Source organism: Anolis carolinensis, unplaced genomic scaffold (genome assembly GCF_035594765.1).
Source record: "Anolis carolinensis isolate JA03-04 unplaced genomic scaffold, rAnoCar3.1.pri scaffold_12, whole genome shotgun sequence".
Lineage (NCBI taxonomy): Eukaryota > Metazoa > Chordata > Lepidosauria > Squamata > Dactyloidae > Anolis > Anolis carolinensis.
This window is the reverse complement of record NW_026943823.1, coordinates 4,892,413-4,911,016: the sequence shown is the minus strand read 5'-3', so window position 1 is coordinate 4,911,016 and position 18,604 is coordinate 4,892,413. Positions and strand designations below refer to the sequence as shown.

The following is an 18,604-nucleotide window of genomic DNA, read 5'->3' as shown; positions in this document are numbered from 1 at the left end:
GCTTCCATTTGTGGTTGTTTAGCATGTTATCTATACCTGGGATGCTCGTTTGTTTTGCTTACAAGTCAATCTTTAATAATCAAATAGATTTATAAGCAATGCTAGGATCCACTACAAAATATTTTCTCTGAAATATGGGCCCCAATTAGAAATTAACGATTGTAGTGATCCATATAATCTACCAGTGTAATACAACATTGTTCTTTTAAGTGACTGTTTCATGTATTTTCAGGTTTGTAACTCTTACTACTAAAAAGTTTTAAATACTTACATATTTTCTTCTCCAACAATACAAATGGCAGAAAGTATTTTTACTGTTTCTGTCATCATATTTGGTTGCTTTGGATCAATTGCTCTGGCAAGTAAAAAAAGGCTTCTTTCATCTCCCAGGATTCTTTGCAGTCCATACTAAAAGAAAAAGAAAGGTTTACACACGTAAACATCTCTCTCAAATGAGGATAATTTCTCTTTGTAAACAATCATTTATGAGTAGATAAGTTGAAGTTTCCCTACTGATGGTAAAAGCAAAATGAACTGAAATCCTTACCTTATTATTCATAAATGCTTTGAGGCACTGTATTAGTTTATGCTGGTTCTTCTTGTCAATATTTTCTTGCCTATAACAGAAATACAGTATTTACAACCAATATTACATCAGTATTCTTTGGCTTTCATTTCATTTCTTTGAATTCTTGTACTTACTGTTTCTTATCCAACAGTTTTTCAAGAACATCCAAAAGAAGCCCAAGTCCTTCATGTCCAAAATTGTTAACCCAACTGTAGAAAAATAAAAGTAAATGAGTTAATATTTGCGCTTTTACAAAAGCTCCAAGATTGTGCTAGAAAATTCATAGAAAAGTGGTACACAATTTGTAAAGAAAAGAATATCCAGTTAATATTTCTAACATGCATGAGTCTCTTTCATCTGATAAATTCTAGAAGTGTTCAGTTTTCACAGCTTACTCGCCCTTATTTGCTAAATATCCATTTACCTTTGGCATTTGTACAAACAAACAAACAAACAAACAAAAAGTCCATCAAAAATAGCAACCAAACATGCAGAGAGTTATCAACGTATGTCAGCTTCTGATAAATGTGTGCTTTTTTATTTTGCTTTGGAAAATGTGTATCCAACCCACAGTCAGTAGATGGCTCTCCAGAGTCATCTACTTTTAAATCTGGTATTTAAGAAGCACTGCAGAAAATGCAAATACAAGGATTCATCAGACTATACACTAAGAAACAAGAAGCTACCTGGGAAAGTAAACAGATGCCCCCCTTACATTTCAGAAACATATTAATAACGGTGGGTTTTGTATCTGTAATAATAACCGATAAGCACAGAAAGAACAGGGACTCGTTTTTAGTTCTCATAGCCCCTATACCTCTTATAAGGCATCCAAAGCAGAGTGTGGGGAGGGACATTACATAAGCATAAAAAGATATACTAAGTATCCAATTATGTATACTTATGTAATGTACAAGAAGAAATGGTGTACCACCTTCATCTGAGGTGTACACCTTCAGTTACATTCTGTGAAGAAACAGACAAATGTACTCTCATCTAGAACAGATTATTATTCTGTATTTAAGGGATAATGTAAAAAGGGGAAATATAAATGCATTTGTCCTCTAAGAGCTCACAGAGCAGATAAAACATAACAATACTAATTTCACCACTGGGCCAGATAGCTCACAAAGTGAATAAATGAAGTAAATGATATGTGATTGTGTGAGTTTTCACTTTAATGAACACACAGCACAGCATTTCCACCTTTGTGTTTCATTGTGTTGCAATCACATCATTTTCCAACACAAATGCTAAGTGCTAGATTTGGTTCAAGAACCAGAAAGGTCTGACTTTGACAAATTTTTATATAACCCATTTTGAATAATTCTTAAGCCTTCATTCAGAAACCCAAATCCACACTCCTTCAAACATGTCCTAATAGAAAAACAAACTCTCTTATTTTGATTTCAGACACCATAAAATACTCATTTTACAACACATGCTGACTTACAACTCATTTTCTCTCATTTCTTTGGATAATAATTTGTAATATGTACCTGACTGGATTGCTTGTTAAAGAAACCCTCAGGGATTCCAAGCAGTTGAGAAGTTTTTCATCTGAAATACCAGACCGCAGTTCATGGACATATTCTTGGGAGGACAGAGTGCACTCGTGCTTACTATTTTTCAGGCCTCCCTTAATAGAAGATGAAACAAACATGTTACAATCTTATAGCAGACAAACATAATTGCGTTCTTTGAACATATTAGTATAAAAGGCTGTTTCCTCATATTTAAAATTTTCATTCTTATCAGTCAGTTCTGGCATGGCATCACAGATTATGTGAAGACACAATGGTTCTTCAATCATGATGCTAACATCACAGTTCTTTCCCCAAAGTTCTTTGTTTCTTCCATATTCACTTTCCCTGCCAACATTATCAATATAAAAGGAGAACTAAAAACCATTGCAAACATTTCTTTTAGAAGGACCTTCTAGTTCAGTTTAAGGTGAATTCCAAAGATTGAGTACCAGTTAAGATGAGTATCATTGAACAAAGCATTACAGAAAGAAGAGGGTGAATGGATAATTTTGGAAGAAAAAAAAAAACAAAGACCTAAGGGACCTAAAATATCAATAAATTTATTAAGGCTCTGAAAGTAAATAAACTCCAGTAGCATATCACTTCAATTTTTTTAAGTGAGAGCACATTTGAGTTTCAGTGCTGAGAAAAAAAGTGAATTAAAATAAATATCATCACCATCACAATCTGAACCCACAATTAAGGCATTTTGTTTTCTCTATTTTTATAAGAATGACAGTAACATCATATTATTATTAGTAGTAGTATTTAAATCCTGCTTTTTCTCCTAAAACCTAAAATATATAAACGTTAAAAAAGAATTGATCACAGTAGTTAATATAGTTAAAACTAATCAAACTATTTAAAAACCTACAGAAGTTAATATAGTTAAAACTAAACAAAATAAAAAACTTCTTAAACTTCATATGTTTGCCACATCACATTACAGAGCCATGCAAGAGGACAATATGCAGCAAAAGCCAAGAACCTCGACATTTCCTGACTGTTAAATCATGCACTTGCAAGTTATAGCGAACTACATTGATACTTACCAGAACTCTACTTCCAATAATCTGCATGCAGTGAACAACCGAAGGTAGTGATAGCAAAAAAAATAAAGAAAAGAATAAAATGAGTAGGCTGAAGCATTCCACACAACTAGTCAAGCGTTTAGTAGTTAGTGACTGTTATAAAGACACTTATCATGACATAGAAAATATTCATGAAACCATCTCTGCAAGCTGTAAAAGCAGTGATTTCAAAGTGCATTTTAGTTTTATGCATCCTTAATGTTCTATTACAGAAAAATGAAGACTTATTTAATTAGAGATATGTCATATATTAGTGCATACAATGGAAGAACCAAAAAGTTCATTAGGCATACATTTTAATACTGCAGTCAAAATGGGGCATTTTTATAATGGATTGATATGTATTTGCCTACTGTTATAAAAATGTTAATTCAGGGAGTATTGTACATTAAGTAAGTCATATGTGGGCTGCTGCCAGGAATCTAGATAGATCACACCGATGCAGTATGTGGGCGTGAAAGATTGACTGCAGGCAGTGTAACTTCTCCCTGCAAAAATCTGGGGGAACAGAAACAAAATGGCTAGCAGACCTTCGAACTTCAGGATAGTGCTAGTGATCATACTATCTCTTAGTCTGCCATCTTCCATTCAATACTTTGTCAAATCAGATAGGGATCACATTTCCTAGTATAGTCACTGGAGACGGGCAAATGATGGTAAAATGGTCCATCTAAATCAGTATTTTATTATAGAGGACTACTCTGTGGTAACTACTAATTTAAAGGTAAAATACAGAGTATTCCCAATGGAAGTCAGATAGAGGTGCATAGTACTACTGAAAGCAAGGAAAACATGAAGAAAGGAACTGCTAAAGAGCGCAATGAGGTAACTGGAATAGAGGTAATACTGGCACGAGGGAAGTTCTCCATCTCAAAAAACCTGAGCCAATTAAAAAAAATCCATAGCTTGTATATAAACATTTTATAGTATTTGCTGTTTAAACCACATGACAAGAAGAGTAAACAAGTAAGAATGTTACACTTTGGGTAATGTTTCATCGAGACTGAACACATATCTCATAGTGGTTGAGGTCATGAATGGTGTCATCCAGTGAAGGTAAAAGGAAAAATACTCCACAACCTCTGAGGATGCCTGCCATAGATGTGGGCGAAACGTCAGGAGAGAATACCTCTGGAACATGGCCATACAGCCCGGAAAACATACAACAACCCTGTGATCCTGGCCATGAAAGCCTTCGACAACACTCCACAAGAAAACAATCTCAAGCTTGAATAATAATAAAAGGCTACAAGCAAGAAGAAAAATATGAATAAAGCAACCTCTATGATGATAACACAGACTACCTGAATGGAAGCATAAATAGAGAAGCTCTGCAAAAGCAAGACTAGAAACTGATTATGACACAGGCTATGAACTACTAGCATCCAAAAGTTAGTACAGTCAGTCTATAGTTGCAAGGGATGAGGGCATAGGAAACCCATAGAAGTGGAAAATCTGTTAATATTCTTTTTAATAATGTTTTTATTGTTGCAAAGTAAGTACAGTAAGTATTGTTGTAGATTAGCCTTACAAGAATATTTCTAAATCCAGATTAAACATTAAAACATCAGTTCAGCCTGTAATCCTATATTTTATTTTTATAACACCATGAATTGCATGGCTACATTACACTAAGCAAGAACTCTAAATGTTTTAGAGGCATACATGAAAACTGTGTGGCTTGTTTTAAAAGGAGACAATTGTGACATTTAAGAGAACAAATAGTAAAACATGCTATTGCAATGAATGCTGTTTTGTGTGTTTAATTTGTGTTAAGTGTTACAGCTTCTAGTTGCTAACTATGGGTATATAGCTCTTTTGCAAGTTCTCTCCCTTCTGCTCTAAATTTATAAACAAGTTGGTCAAACACAAATATAATCTCATTTTCTACTTCATTTTAATACAACACATGATTATTTATGTACTGCTATCTGTATTTTGCACTCTGACTTAGTTATGCAGCTAGATTATATTTATGCCTTTAGGTTGAAAAATAGTTCTAAATATGCAAGTTTGTATTTCCCAAAGCACTTTACTACAAACAATAACTTATGTACAAAGCTGGGTAAAGATTTGTTAGAATTTCAAAGTAAAACCTGTGTATTATCTAATTTTACTGGAATTAGCCTAGTGGTAATTTCATTTATCGTATCAAACATATTGATGCCCTTGGGTACCAAAGCAAATTAAAAACATGCAGCTAGCCTGTTTTGATAGTGCCACAATGTGCAGCATAAGATGACACTGAACAGAAGATTGTAAAGGAACGGCATAAAAAAGCAAAACGAAGAAATCAATTAGAAATTAACTTCAGGTGTTTTCCCGAAACTGCTGGATGCTGTATATTCAATGTAGTGGAAACTGCTGAAAACGAAAACTGTTAACGTTAGATTAAAGCAAAAACATTAACATTTTATTCATGGAAGTAATATTACAAAGTAGTGTCATTTTTCCCCTAAAGATGTTTTAACAAATGCTCTGCACTGTCAATCATCAAGTCTGTTTCTTTTTCTGTTACTGGAATAGCAAATATATACTCTATATCCATTAGAAAAGAATTTCAACATTGTAACATTTCACCTAAAAATATTTCTGTATGAGTTCTCACTGTGTTGTTAGATGTGAACATCCAGTGAGTAAACAATGCTTTTATTTAGGTGAAGATGTTGAAAGTGTAACAGTTCTAGTTTTAGAGCTTGAGTTATTGTGTCATTCCAAAACCTAAAATGTAACTCACTTATGAACCAAGACTCTGAAGTGTACAGTTACTTCTGTAGAAATGAAAGTCTGAGACTAAATATATAGGGCTAGCCTACTGAAATGATACAACATTATCAACTGTTTAATCACTGTGCATTGCATCTCTCCTTGAAAATAATTAATCAGGATTTTTTAAAAGTCAATTTTTTTAAAAAAAATCCTCATAGCAGTTTGTTGTAGCAAGAGGAAACTGAATGAAGTATCAATAACGGAACTGTTCTTGGAATGAATTTTGAAGGATTTTATCGGGAACCAGTATTTTAAAACATTCCAGGGAGGATAATGTGAAACAGAAATCTTACGATTTGAGTTTAGAATTGCAGATGATGTTCAGATAATTAGTCTCATCTAAACTGTGGGGTGGATGAAGGGGAAATTCTACTTACAGATTTGGCAGTTGCGGAAATGTACTGGACAACCATCTCGCGTTTTGTGGTCAAGTCTTTATTCCGTAAAGGAGTTTTGCGTTCTTCATTCAGGTTCATGTCTTCCTGTAAAACAGAATGGTTATAACAGTACTAAGATTGGATTATTACTTCATAGTTTATTTCATCTGCACACCCACAAACACTAAGAAGGCTTTATTTGAATGTTTTCTTTTTATTCTGAGCTATGGATGCACATTAGTGGTAGTTTTGAGCAAATAATACAAACAGGATAACCACTTTATTAAGGGCCTATTTATACAAAAGTTGTTGAAGAGAACAAGTGTCCTTGCACTGCATAACCTAATTGATGCATGTAGTAAAATTAAAAACTTTATTCCAAGTAGACACACATAAACTAGCCCAGGATAATAATGCATGCATCTGACAAAGAGGACTTTAGTCCAAGAAAATGCATGCCATAATAATCTGTTAGTGTTTAAGCTGCAGTAAGATTATTTGTTGACTTCTTGGATGGAAGTAATATGGCTATCCGTCTAGAAACTGCTAAAATAAACAGAATAAATTATGCAAGAAGCCACATTTGGATTTCTAAAGGGATTTTTACATTGCTTATAACACAACAAACTGTTGAGAAAAACCCTTACCATCATTTTTTCAAATAGGTCCATAACTTCCTTTTCTGATAAATTCATTGAGCGCTCATCAAACAGTGGCTGAGCTACTGGCAGTTCATTTATAGATGTTTGTGCGTCAATGGGATGTTGAATCAAAAGTTTCTCCTTTTTGACACCTGATTTCCTAAAACTGGTTATTCTGTCACGCTACAAAAAGAAACATTTTTTTCTGTAAATGCTAGTATGGAAGAAAAACACATTCATTCATCACTTAACATGCTAACATGCTGGTAACCACGGCAGAGAGATTTCAAACCATAACAGTTCTGAGATTGTACTACAAGTACACATTGTTTCATCTAATGTTTGATTGTTTCATCTAACAATGTGTTGGTTCCATTTGAAAATGCTTTCTTTTGCTACCAATATATGATTTACAATACAAGTCTTTAAATCTAGTGGAATGTTGTCAAAAAAGATAACCTAAAATTTAGGCAAATTATATTGTGTGCCTAGAATCTGAATTATGTATACTTAAGTTCTGAAACCCCTAATTCTACACCGGTACACTAATATTTTGAGCAAGGAAATATTAACTCTAAATGTTATATAAACTGAATAAACTGCTTTGTTTTCTAATTTTTATTGGTACTCATCATGAGAAACAGTAGGACATCATTGAAAACATTTTCTGGCTGTAATGGTACTCAATATATTTAATTCAATTCTATATGAATTAAATAAATTAAATCTTTGAAGAAAATCTTTTCAGGGTGCTCAGTTTTGCATCCAATATAAGATTCCATCTGTAAAACATTAACAGAATCACAGTGTACATATATGCATAACAACTTTATGGAAACATCCAGTTCTCAATAGTCTCACAAATGGAGGTTACTTCATGTGTTTCGGAATTATGAGAGGTCCTTTGTCAAAGCATCTTAAAACCACACCACTATTTTTAGTACTCATCATGCAACAGGTTAGCTGTTAAATTGCTTCAAAACAAACCATTTACAAGCTTAATAGGCATGAGTTACAGGTAACGTTAAGAAGTGCAATACAATCTATTCACCCTCTTCAGAAAACATGCATGCATATTAGTTAAAAAAAGGATAATCTCTATTCTGTTTCACCTGCTTGTCTTCTGCACAAAAAGGGTCAGGAGGAAAAACAGGAACACTGGATGCATATCTGAACATTATTCCATTAAGAACCTTATCCTATGTTATCAACAGTACTGAAAGTGTCCAAACATTTCAGGGATGAGGTGAGAAAGATTTAATACACAGGAGAATGGAGTCCTAAACCAAATATCAGGCAGCCCAGTAAACAATGATTACTATTTGAGTGATGACCTATAACACCCATAATCCCTAACAAATTACCATGGAGGCTGGGCTGCTGGAAGCTATAATCAATATTATCTAGGAGCCTATGCTTAAAAATCATTTCCTTATAGAAAATTAGAGATTATTCAGTGGAGCACTTAATACTTTTTGCATTTTGCTTTGCAGAGTTACTCTTAAGCAGGGCAAGCAGCATGCACTACAAAAAATACAAACCCAGAGCATGAAACTCTTACCACATCATCTGCCAAAGTTTTAATCTGAAGGTTCTATTCAAATCAAAAAAATGAAAAAGAATGCGTTACCCCCTTTTAAAAAATAGCATTAAACTTCTTGTGTTGGAGTTTCAAAATAATTGTTTATTTCACTAATTTGTTCCATCATATATCCAGCATTTAATACCAGCATTACAATTCTTCTTTCTGACTATGTATCATCCCTATAATTCATCATATCACCTTAAATCTATTTCCACCACTTCACTTTCTAGTTATTGCTCTTAGCAAGCAAATGAGATCTGCATAAACAAAAAAAAAAGCAAGACTTTGAGTTAGGAGGAATAAATAAAAAAGAAAATCTAATACACATTTATATTTTCTCATATTTTGCAATACATTTATTATTTAATATATAATGTGCATATTATTTAATATATACACCACAATCTACATACAAACAAAAAATACAATACAATATAGTAGGGAGACAAAATATACAAACTTACTAACTCTCCACAACAAAATTATCAAATAAACCACACACCCCAAAAAGTTGACTCCTCGACAAGCAAAACTGATTACTTTTCCTTAACCAAATCAAATCATTCTGATATCCAATCTGCTTCCCAATCTTATCTTCCCCAAATTCTATTTGACTTCCTGAAGATAATAATGAAAAGTCAACACACCAGGTCACAATACCAAGCAGCCACAGCCACCCTAACTTTGCATTTCATTTGACATTCAAAGCAAATCCTGTACCTGATTGACCTGGAGAGCAATCCCTACTTGTTCTCAATGTCATGTGAAATCCATTGCCATCCCTTTTGGTGACAAAAAAGCCTCCCACAGACCAAACCACCCCAAGGCAGCTGCTTTAATGTAGTTTCTGCTAAAACATCTAGATAACAAGACAGCTCCACAGTACACATAATAGAGTACCACTTCACAGATGTCTTTCCACCAGACATCTGTGATTGTTGTGTAACCAATAGCAATTTCACAAGAATGTTTTCCTGGCCTCAAGCTGCAGTGACGGAAAGACATGGAACTATTAAAACACTAAGCATGTGTCAAATTGCTAGGAGTTATGCTAAGAGAAGAAGTGACACTATTGTGGATAACATTAATGCTTTTAAAAAACAGTAGCCTTGGGCACTGAAGTAGGAAAACACTTCTAAAGCGCTATTTTTATGCATTGGCAAATCTCTGTTTTCCTGAGAGATTGGAGATTGCTGGTTATTCAGTCTAACAACTGAAACCATTGCCTAGTATAATTATATTTGGTTGTATACTACAAGAGGAGATTCTGCTCTAAATGGTTCGGGCCCAGCCTACTTGGGGGACCGCGTCTCCTCCTAACAGCCCACATGAGTTCCGAGATCATCAAGAGAGGCCCCTCTCTCGGTCCCACCGACATCACAAGTGCAGTTGGTGAGAACGAGAGAGAGGGCCTTCTCAGTGGTGGCCCTGCAGCTCTGGAACTCCCTCCCCAAAAACCTCTCTGTGGAATCAGGCCTTTCCCAATAATCTATAATAGGCAATGACCAGACAGCTATCACTGAAGGCTATTTCGAACTTGGCAATGTTTACATGCCCTAAAAAAGTGGTGCTTCTAGGATCTTATTATGATGTTTTGATGGATAGCCTCAGTGGCCTGAGGCCCACAGAATTTTTAATGACATATGTTCTATTTATTAAGCTTGTATATGGGTTGCTGTGCGTTTTACGGGCCTTATGGCCATGTTCTCCTCCTACCAGCCCACACTTCTGGATGTTGCCCAGGGGATGCCTGGATGTTTTGATGTTTTTACCATCCTTGTGGGAGGCTTCTCTCATGTCCCCGCATGAAGCTGGAGCTGATAGAGGGAGCTCATCCATGCTCTCTGCGGGCTTGATTCGAACCAGCAACCTTCTAGTCATCAATCCTGGCAGGACAAGGGTTCTATAGGGGGCTCTGTGAGGTCTGTTGGAAACTAGGCAAATGGGGGTTATTTATCTGTGGAATGATGTCCAGGGAGGGAGAAAGAACTCTTTTGTCTGTGTGAATATTGCAACTGGTGAGCTTGATTAGCACTGAAATGCCTAGCAGCTTCAAAGCCTGGCTGCTCCCTGTCTGCACCTACCTTTGTTATCCAACATATTCGCTTATCCAAGGTTCTCCTGGCCCGTTTAGCTTGGATAAGTGAGACTCTACTGTATATTGTATGTACATATAACTTGTAAACCACCCTGAGTCTCCTTCGGGGTGAGAAGGGCTGGATATAAATGTTGCTTATTATTATTATTATTATTTTATTTTTATACCCCGCCCCATCTCCCTGAAGGGACTTACATGGGGCCAAGCCCAGGTCACAAACAATATAAAAACAGAACAATGAAACAATCAATCAACAATAAAACAAGTCATGAAACAAATGAGGTCAACATACAATAAATATACAGTATATTGTATGTACATATAACTTGTAAACCACCCTGAGTCCCCTTCGGGGTGAGAAGGGCGGGATATAAATGTTGCTTATTATTATTATTATTATTATTATTATTATTATTTTATTTTTATACCCCGCCCCATCTCCCTGAAGGGACTTACATGGGGCCAAGCCCAGGTCACAAACAATATAAAAACAGAACAATGAAACAATCAATCAACAATAAAACAAGTCATGAAACAAATGAGGTCAACATACAATAAATATACAGTATATTGTATGTACATATAACTTGTAAACCACCCTGAGTCCCCTTCGGGGTGAGAAGGGCGGGATATAAATGTTGCTGATCACAATAATAATGCCCCCAGGCAGGAAGCAGCCAGGCTTTGAAGCTGCTAGGCTTTTCAATGCTAACCAAGCTTGCCAATTGCAACATTCACACTACCAATTAGGTAATGACATTGACAACCCAGGAACAATTTTACACAGTGTTGTTGTTGTTGATGATGATGATGCCCTGCTTTTTCTCTATACAAAGGAGACTTTGCAGTGTGTTTGTTCAATATGTAATCCCCTTGGAAAGGAGACTGCAGGCCTCACTGGCTGGGGCCTTGGACCTCCATCCCTGACCGAGGCCTACATGGCTTCATTCCCTCCTTCTTCCCCTCACTCACCAGCTTGGGCTTGTTCTTGCTCTCGTCCTCTGGGCCCGAGGCGCCGCCCCGCTTGGGGTTCATCTTCCCCAGCCCTTCCTCGGCTCCGTGGCTCTCCATGCCGGCCTGCCCCGCTTCAATCCCCGCCCCTCATAAGCGCTTCCCGAGGGCCGCCGCCTCAGTCCCGTCGCTGCGCCTGTCAGCTCGCTGAATGAGCTGCGCATGCGCGGCAGAGGCGGCTGTGTTTTCTTTCTGGGAAAAGAGCAACGCGCATGCGTGCCTGTTCCGGCCCGCACAGAGCTTTAACTGCTCTGAGTCTAGAGAGAGAGAAAAAAAGAGGAATCAGTGCGCATGCGTAGCAGGGATGAAATCAAAGCTTGGGAATGAGGCACCTATGCGCGCATGCGTATTGAGAATGAGAAATGATGAACCTGTGCGCATGCGTACAAAGCATCCGAAGCCTGGCTAGGCTTATGACTAAGGATGCGGAACCCGGAAGTGAGAAAGAGCTTGAGCAGGGAAAGTGCCCGGATGACAGGAAGCCGGAAGTCACAGGAAAGGAGTGGATTAAGAAAGAAGGAGGAGGTGAGAGACACAGAGGGAGGCCGGCCATCTGCCAGGAAAAGTGGATTTTGTGGCTTTTCCAGGGTATCTAAAAAGGGGGCTGTGCCTATGCGCTTCTCAGATCCATCATTGTTTTGAGTCCACAGTGCTCTCTGGATGTAGGTGAACTACAGCTCCCAAACTCAAGGTCAAGGCCCACCAAACCCTTGCAGTATTTTCTATTGGTCATGGAAGTTCTGTGTCCCAAGTTTGGTTCAATTCTATTGTTGGTGGTGTTCAGAATGCTCTTTGATTGTAGGTGAACTATAAATCCCAGCAACCACAATGTGTTAAAGCGCTGAGCTGCTGAACGTGCAGACCGAAAGGTCCCAGGTTCAAATCCCGAGAGCGGAATGAGCGCCCACTGTTAGCCCCAGCTCCTGCCAACCTAGCAGTTCGAAAACATGCAAATGTGGGTAGATAAATAGCTACCGCTTCGGCGGGAAGGTAACGGTGCTCCATGCAGTCATGCCGGCCACATGACCTTGGAGGTGTCTACGGACAACGCCGGCTCTTCGGCTTAGAAATGGAGATGAGCACCAACCCCCCGGAGTCGGTCACGACTGGACTTAACGTCAGGGGAAAACCTTTACCTTTTTATTTTTATTTATTTATTTATTAAACTTATATACCGCTACTCCCAGTTTGGCTCGGAGCGGTTTACAAATATAGATTAAAACAATGCACTTGGCTTTAAAATAACAATAAAAACAATAAAAACAGCAATAAACCTACAACTCCCAAGTGACAAAATCGAGACACACCCACGCCAACTCTAGCAATATTCAAATTTGGGCGTATCGGGTATTTGTGCCAAATCTGGTCCAGTGGATGGAAATACATCCAGCAGATATAGTAGAGTCTCACTTATCCAACATAAACGGGCCAGCAGAATGTTGGATAAGTGAAAATGTTGGATAATAAGGAGGTATTAAGGAAAAGCCTATTAAATGTCAAATTATATTATGATTTAAAAAATTAAACACCAAAAACATCATGTTTTACAACAAATCGACAGAAAAAGTAGTCCAAAACATGGTAATGTTATGTAGTAATTACCGCATTTATGAATTTAGCACCAAAACATCACAGTATATTGAAAATATTGACTACAAATACATTGGCTACTAACAAATTGACTACAAATACAGTAGAGTCTTACTTATCCAACATAAACGGGCCAGCAGAATGTTGGATAAGTGAAAATGTTGGATAATCAGGAGGCATTAAGGAAAAGCCTATTAAATGTCAAATTACATTATGATTTTAAAAATTAAGCACCAAAAACATCATGTTTTACAACAAATCGACAGAAAAAGTAGTCCAAAACACGGTAATGTTATGTAGTAATTACCGCATTTATGAATTTAGCACCAAAACATCACAATATATTGAAAACATTGACTACAAATACATTGGCTACTAACAAATTGACTACAAATAAAGATAGAATTGCAGAAAATGAACTTACAGTAGCAACATTATCGTAAATTAAATCCATAAAAAGTTCAATCCTTGCTGCCTGCAGAAACAGCTGTGGATCGGGATGGGAATAATCCAGAACGTTGGATAAGTGAATGTTGGATAAGTGAAACTCTACTGTATTTACATTATGATTCATAACAGAAGCAAAGTTACAGTTATGAAGTCACAATGAATATATAGTAGAGTCTCACTTATCCGACATAAACGGGCTGTCAGAAGCTTGGATAAGCGAATATGTTGGATAATAAGGAGAGATTAAGAAAAAGCCTATTAAACATCAAAATAGGTTATGATTTTACAAATTAAGCACCAAAACATCATGTTATACAACAAATTTGACAGAAAAAGTAGTTCAATAGGCAGTAATGTTACGTTGTAATTACTGTATTTACAAATTTAGCACCAAAATATCACGATATATTGAAAACATTGACTACAAAAATGTGTTGGATAATCCAGAACATTGGATAAGCGAGTGTTGGATAAGTGAGACTCTATATTGAAAACATTGACTACAAATACATTGGCTACTAACAAATTGACTACAAATAAAGATAGAATTGCAGAAAATGAACTTACAGTAGCAACATTGTCGCAAATTAAATCCATAAAAAGTTCAATCCTTGCTGCCTACAGAAACAGCTGTGGATCGGGATGGGAGGCACATTGTGTTGGATAATCCAGAATGTTGGATAAGCGAATGTTGGATAAGTGAAACTCTACTGTATTTACAATATGATTCATAACAGAAGCAAAGTTACAGTTATGAAGTCACAATGAATGTAGTTGTATGTCTGAGGATCACCACAACATGAGGACATGTATTAGGAAGGTTGAGAACCACTGGTCTACAGCAAGTATAGGCAAACTTTGGCTCTCCAGAGGCCATCCAGTCCAACCCTTTTGCTATGCAAATCAAAGCACCCCCAACAGATGGCCATCCAGTCTTTGTAATAATAATAAAAAACAGTAGTAATGGGAGAAACCCCAGGGGCCAGCCCCCTTCTGCATAGAAGAAAGGCACAATTAAATCACCCCTAACAGATGACCATCCAGCCTTTGTAATAATAATAAGAGGAGTAACTCCAAGGCATCCAGTCCAAACCCCTTTGAATTCTGTGATCTTCTTAAAATATCTAAACTCTATTAACACAAAGCAGCCTTTCTTTCGATCCTCTTTCCTTTGTTTTTCCTTTTTATCTTCTGCCTGGTTTTTCTTTTGCTTTTTAATGTATTTGGAAGCATTCAAAGAAATATTTGACATGCTGCTTGTAGTTGCACACTGCCATCTAGTGCTTTATATGGTTAGTTGCAACTGGCTACTTCCCGTGATAGGCATCACAATATTATTATTACAGTATTTAATCTAACGCTCACCTTTTTTGGCCAAATTACCTTGCCAACATTAGGGCATGCACTATTTTTGCTTAAGACAGTAATCGTAGTGCTGTTTTAGGAGCACCTGAAGCTTCTATTTGAGGGATTTCATCTGTATTGTAATTGCCATAGCTCAATGCTATGTAATCCTGGGATTTGTAGTTTGGTGAGGCATCCACAATCTTTGACAGAAAAGGATCAAAGCTTTGTAAAAGGCCTCTTTCTGCTTTGTGACTTTTTCTGGTGGGTGGTCCTTAAATGCGCCCCAAATATATAGTTGTCGCCATCATTTTAAGGACCGCAGACAGTGGTAAATAATTATATTATTTTTTAATTAATGAGTATTCACAATGCCGAAGTAAGGGTACTTTACGGTATAGGAACTGAGAAACTTTCTTTAAAAAACACAAGAGGGGAGAAACTGAGAGGAGCTCGCACTCTTCCGTGTGATGGCAAAGCAAACAGATGATTTCTGTAGAAACAGGAGAAGGAAAACCCATGTGATGGGGATAAATAGGTTCTCTGTTTCCTTTGGAGATAAAGCAACACAAAACACCACGCTAACAAGACCATGTCCTCTAATCCCCCCATTTTCTCCCAGTGGGTTGAAGTCCTGATACAAAGCATCATGCTGCTCACCTTTTGTTCAAGGGTCAAGAAGAATAGCCGCTCCTCGGTAGTCAGTTTACACACACACTCGGTACTGAATTCCCTTTCTTGTATGACATACACCAATCAGAAGTCAAGCTTGCCTCCAATTCATTGTTTTGTTCCATTTGTCCACAAAATAAGCACTTTGATTATACCAGACATCTATTAAAGTCCTAATAAAATTATTAAAGAAATAAAAGATGTCATAGATTCTGTAATTAAATCATTATAGAACCTGTTTTCCAAAAGTCACATTTTTACCCCTCATTAGTTCTTAATGTAAACCGTTTTCCTTTTGGAATGTAAACGGTGTGTGTCAAGTGGTACGATATCAGAAGTTCAATAAGTTCAAACAACACATGCCCGGTTTAACTTTGGCTTCGCGAAACCTCATGAGGATTTTGGTTTACATCAGTACACATCTGAAGTACATAATTGTAAATTAAAATTGCCAATTACATACATTTAGAGTAATTACAAAATTAGATGCAATTACGTTAATTATGCTGACAACACAGATCTAAAGAAGTGTGTGTGTGGGGAAAGCTATCATTCGGAGAAAGTGAAAAAGAGGGAAGAAAAATAGCATTAAAGAATTATTGTTGAGGCACCTGTCACCCTGACTACGTTTTGTCACTCTTTCACATCCGCACCTGAGACTTCAAACAATACTTGCTTCTGAAAATGGCAGTTTTTGGAAGTTAATGTACCGAGAGTAATGCACCTAAGGACCACAGCAGCAATGGACTTATTGTGCTGACTTTAGCTTGGTGTGGTTCACATTTGGTGGGGTGCAGAAAACCAATGGTTACTGCCCAAAAGCTAGCAAGGGGACACATTGCAATAGCATCAAGGCCCACAAACAATGGTGAGTGGGATGCACCGCCCGCCCAAAAGATTGCAAACTCCGGGAAACAGGTTTTGTTGTCTGCCGAACACTTCCTGCTCTTAGCATCCTGTGGAAGGCAAAGCCGATGTGAGGCAAATGAGTGCAGCGACTGTGGGCCAGGCATGAAGCATTACCAAGACATGGCAGAGTGGAAAATCAATGGCTAGGGACTTCATCACACACTATCTCCTCCCCCGCTTTTCCAAACAGTTCTGTTTTCAGTTGCTGGTGAAGCATCACAGAACCCATCAAAAGACATAAACAGATTTCCACCTGTTGGCCTGTGATGTTTTGTTGAAACTGTTTTAGAAGTGTTTAGAAATGGAGGGATGGGACAGAGGTTGGGATAAATCATTTTCTGAGCTCATGATTCGTGTGGAAATGGGAGACATCGGGAGGGAACACATGGGATGGGATCTGTCAGGTTGAATTGTCTCAATGACATGGAGGAATGGCATGGACTGTTCCTATGGGTGGTCTACTGAGCATTGACATTTCTCTCCCAAAAGCCTGCTTTATGAGCCTGACATGGTTATTTCTTTATTTACTTACAGTATTTATACCCCAGCCTTCTCGAAGGGGACTCAGAGCGGCTTCCACATACGGCAGACATTCAATGCAGATTATGCAACTAACAAGGAAAGACACACAATCAGAGGTAAAGGAGTTTTCCTCATCTTATTTCTGGCATCTTGGAGGCTGTGCTTTACTTCGGCCATGGGTGTGTGTGTGCTGTCAAGAAGCTTTCCTCCTAATCGTTGCCCTTAAGGGCACTTTTATTACCTCTCTGCTAAAAGTGATACCTACCCTGTTTCCCCTAAAATAAGACATCCCCAGAAAATAAGACCTAGTAGAGGTTTTGCTGAATTGCTAAATATAAGGCCTCCCCCGAAAGTAAGACCTAGCAAAGTTTTTGTTTGGAAGCATGCCCGCCGAACAGAACACCTGAGCATGCAGGATCAGTAAATGTATATGCCATAGGTTGTTGTACATGGAAATATTGGTAGTAACAAGAAATTCTTGATAGGATTCACAGTTTGTGTGGTTATGCTGGTTTATGATAACAACTACTGTACAGTATATAATAAATGTTCATTTTTTTGTTCAACAATAAATGTGAATTTTTCTTCATGGAAAAATAAGACATCCCCTGAAAATAAGACCTAACGCATCTTTGGGAGCAAAAATTAATATAAGACACTATCTTATTTTTGGGTAAACACCGTATTTATCTACTCACATTTCTTCTTTCGACCTGCTAGGTGGGCAGGTGAGCTGAGGCTGATGGTGGAAGATCACCCCAACCTGAGCTCGAACAGCTGACCTTTCGATCAGCGGGATTTTTCTACAGCACAGCTTTTTACCCTGCTGTGCTAAGCCCAGCATTAGAAATAGCACAATTATCACATTAGGAATATCACATTGGACTTCAGCGATTGAGAGTAAGGGGATTGGGAGAGAAAGGAGAGGAGGGGTGCCTGCTTTAAGAATGATGCCTTCTGTCTCCTCTATGGATGGTTGGCTCATCCACTGCGAACCATGTGTTGCAGTCAACAAGGCAGCCAAAGTACTGTCCAAAGAGAGATGAAGAGAAGCCAAGAGAGAGAATAGGGGGTGATATGACCCTTAAACAGCCTTGGCTCTGCCATCTGTCTCCTTGCATTGGGGTACTGAGTACCAGGATGCTTTTAGAAGAGTCTGTCTCTCATGAAAGGCCAGCAAAATGACTTTCTGCCTGCGCCATTGCCCTAGTCAGGAGGAAATTGAGTAATGTTCTTCTGTGTGTCTTGAATGGATAGGAAGAGATTTTCCCCCCCTGCCACCGCTTACAACATTCAGATTAGTTTTCAAAGTAGCAAAAAAAGCTTTTAAAAGTTAAAAATTGTAACCATAACAATAAATAACTGATCTAACTATTTAGTCGAGATGACATTGAAAATATAACTGCATTTTAAAATTACCTTACCAGGCTCTGATTGTTCTATTACCTTCT

At 37.5% G+C, this 18,604-nt stretch overlaps 2 protein-coding genes across 8 annotated transcripts in view; one reads left to right on the top strand and one right to left on the bottom strand.

Moving 5' to 3' along the window:
* diaph2 (diaphanous related formin 2) overlaps positions 1-11,838 on the bottom strand; it is a 65,859-nt gene extending 54,021 nt beyond the window's left edge. The window contains exons 1-9 of one of the 3 annotated variants that reach the window (XM_062963879.1): positions 11,628-11,838; positions 8,534-8,566; positions 6,979-7,155; positions 6,332-6,436; positions 3,147-3,167; positions 2,068-2,207; positions 703-777; positions 548-617; positions 272-408 (exon numbers count right to left, since the gene is read on the bottom strand). In XM_062963879.1, the coding sequence (XP_062819949.1) occupies positions 272-408; positions 548-617; positions 703-777; positions 2,068-2,207; positions 3,147-3,167; positions 6,332-6,436; positions 6,979-7,155; positions 8,534-8,566; positions 11,628-11,726 (857 nt within the window). In that variant the 5' untranslated portion in view covers positions 11,727-11,838. The remainder of the gene's footprint in view (positions 1-271; positions 409-547; positions 618-702; positions 778-2,067; positions 2,208-3,146; positions 3,168-6,331; positions 6,437-6,978; positions 7,156-8,533; positions 8,567-11,627) is intronic. The other 2 variants (XM_062963880.1, XM_062963881.1) reach the window with 2 other exon arrangements.
* A 179-nt stretch (positions 11,839-12,017) lies between these two features.
* The window catches only part of LOC134294064 (uncharacterized), a 92,856-nt gene continuing 86,269 nt past the window's right edge, over positions 12,018-18,604 (top strand). For 2 of the 5 annotated variants that reach the window (XR_010001048.1, XR_010001049.1), the window contains exons 1-2: positions 12,018-12,191; positions 17,166-17,269. The gene's annotated coding sequence lies outside the window, so the exon portion shown is untranslated. The remainder of the gene's footprint in view (positions 12,192-17,165; positions 17,270-18,604) is intronic. The other 3 variants (XM_062963883.1, XM_062963882.1, XR_010001047.1) reach the window with 2 other exon arrangements.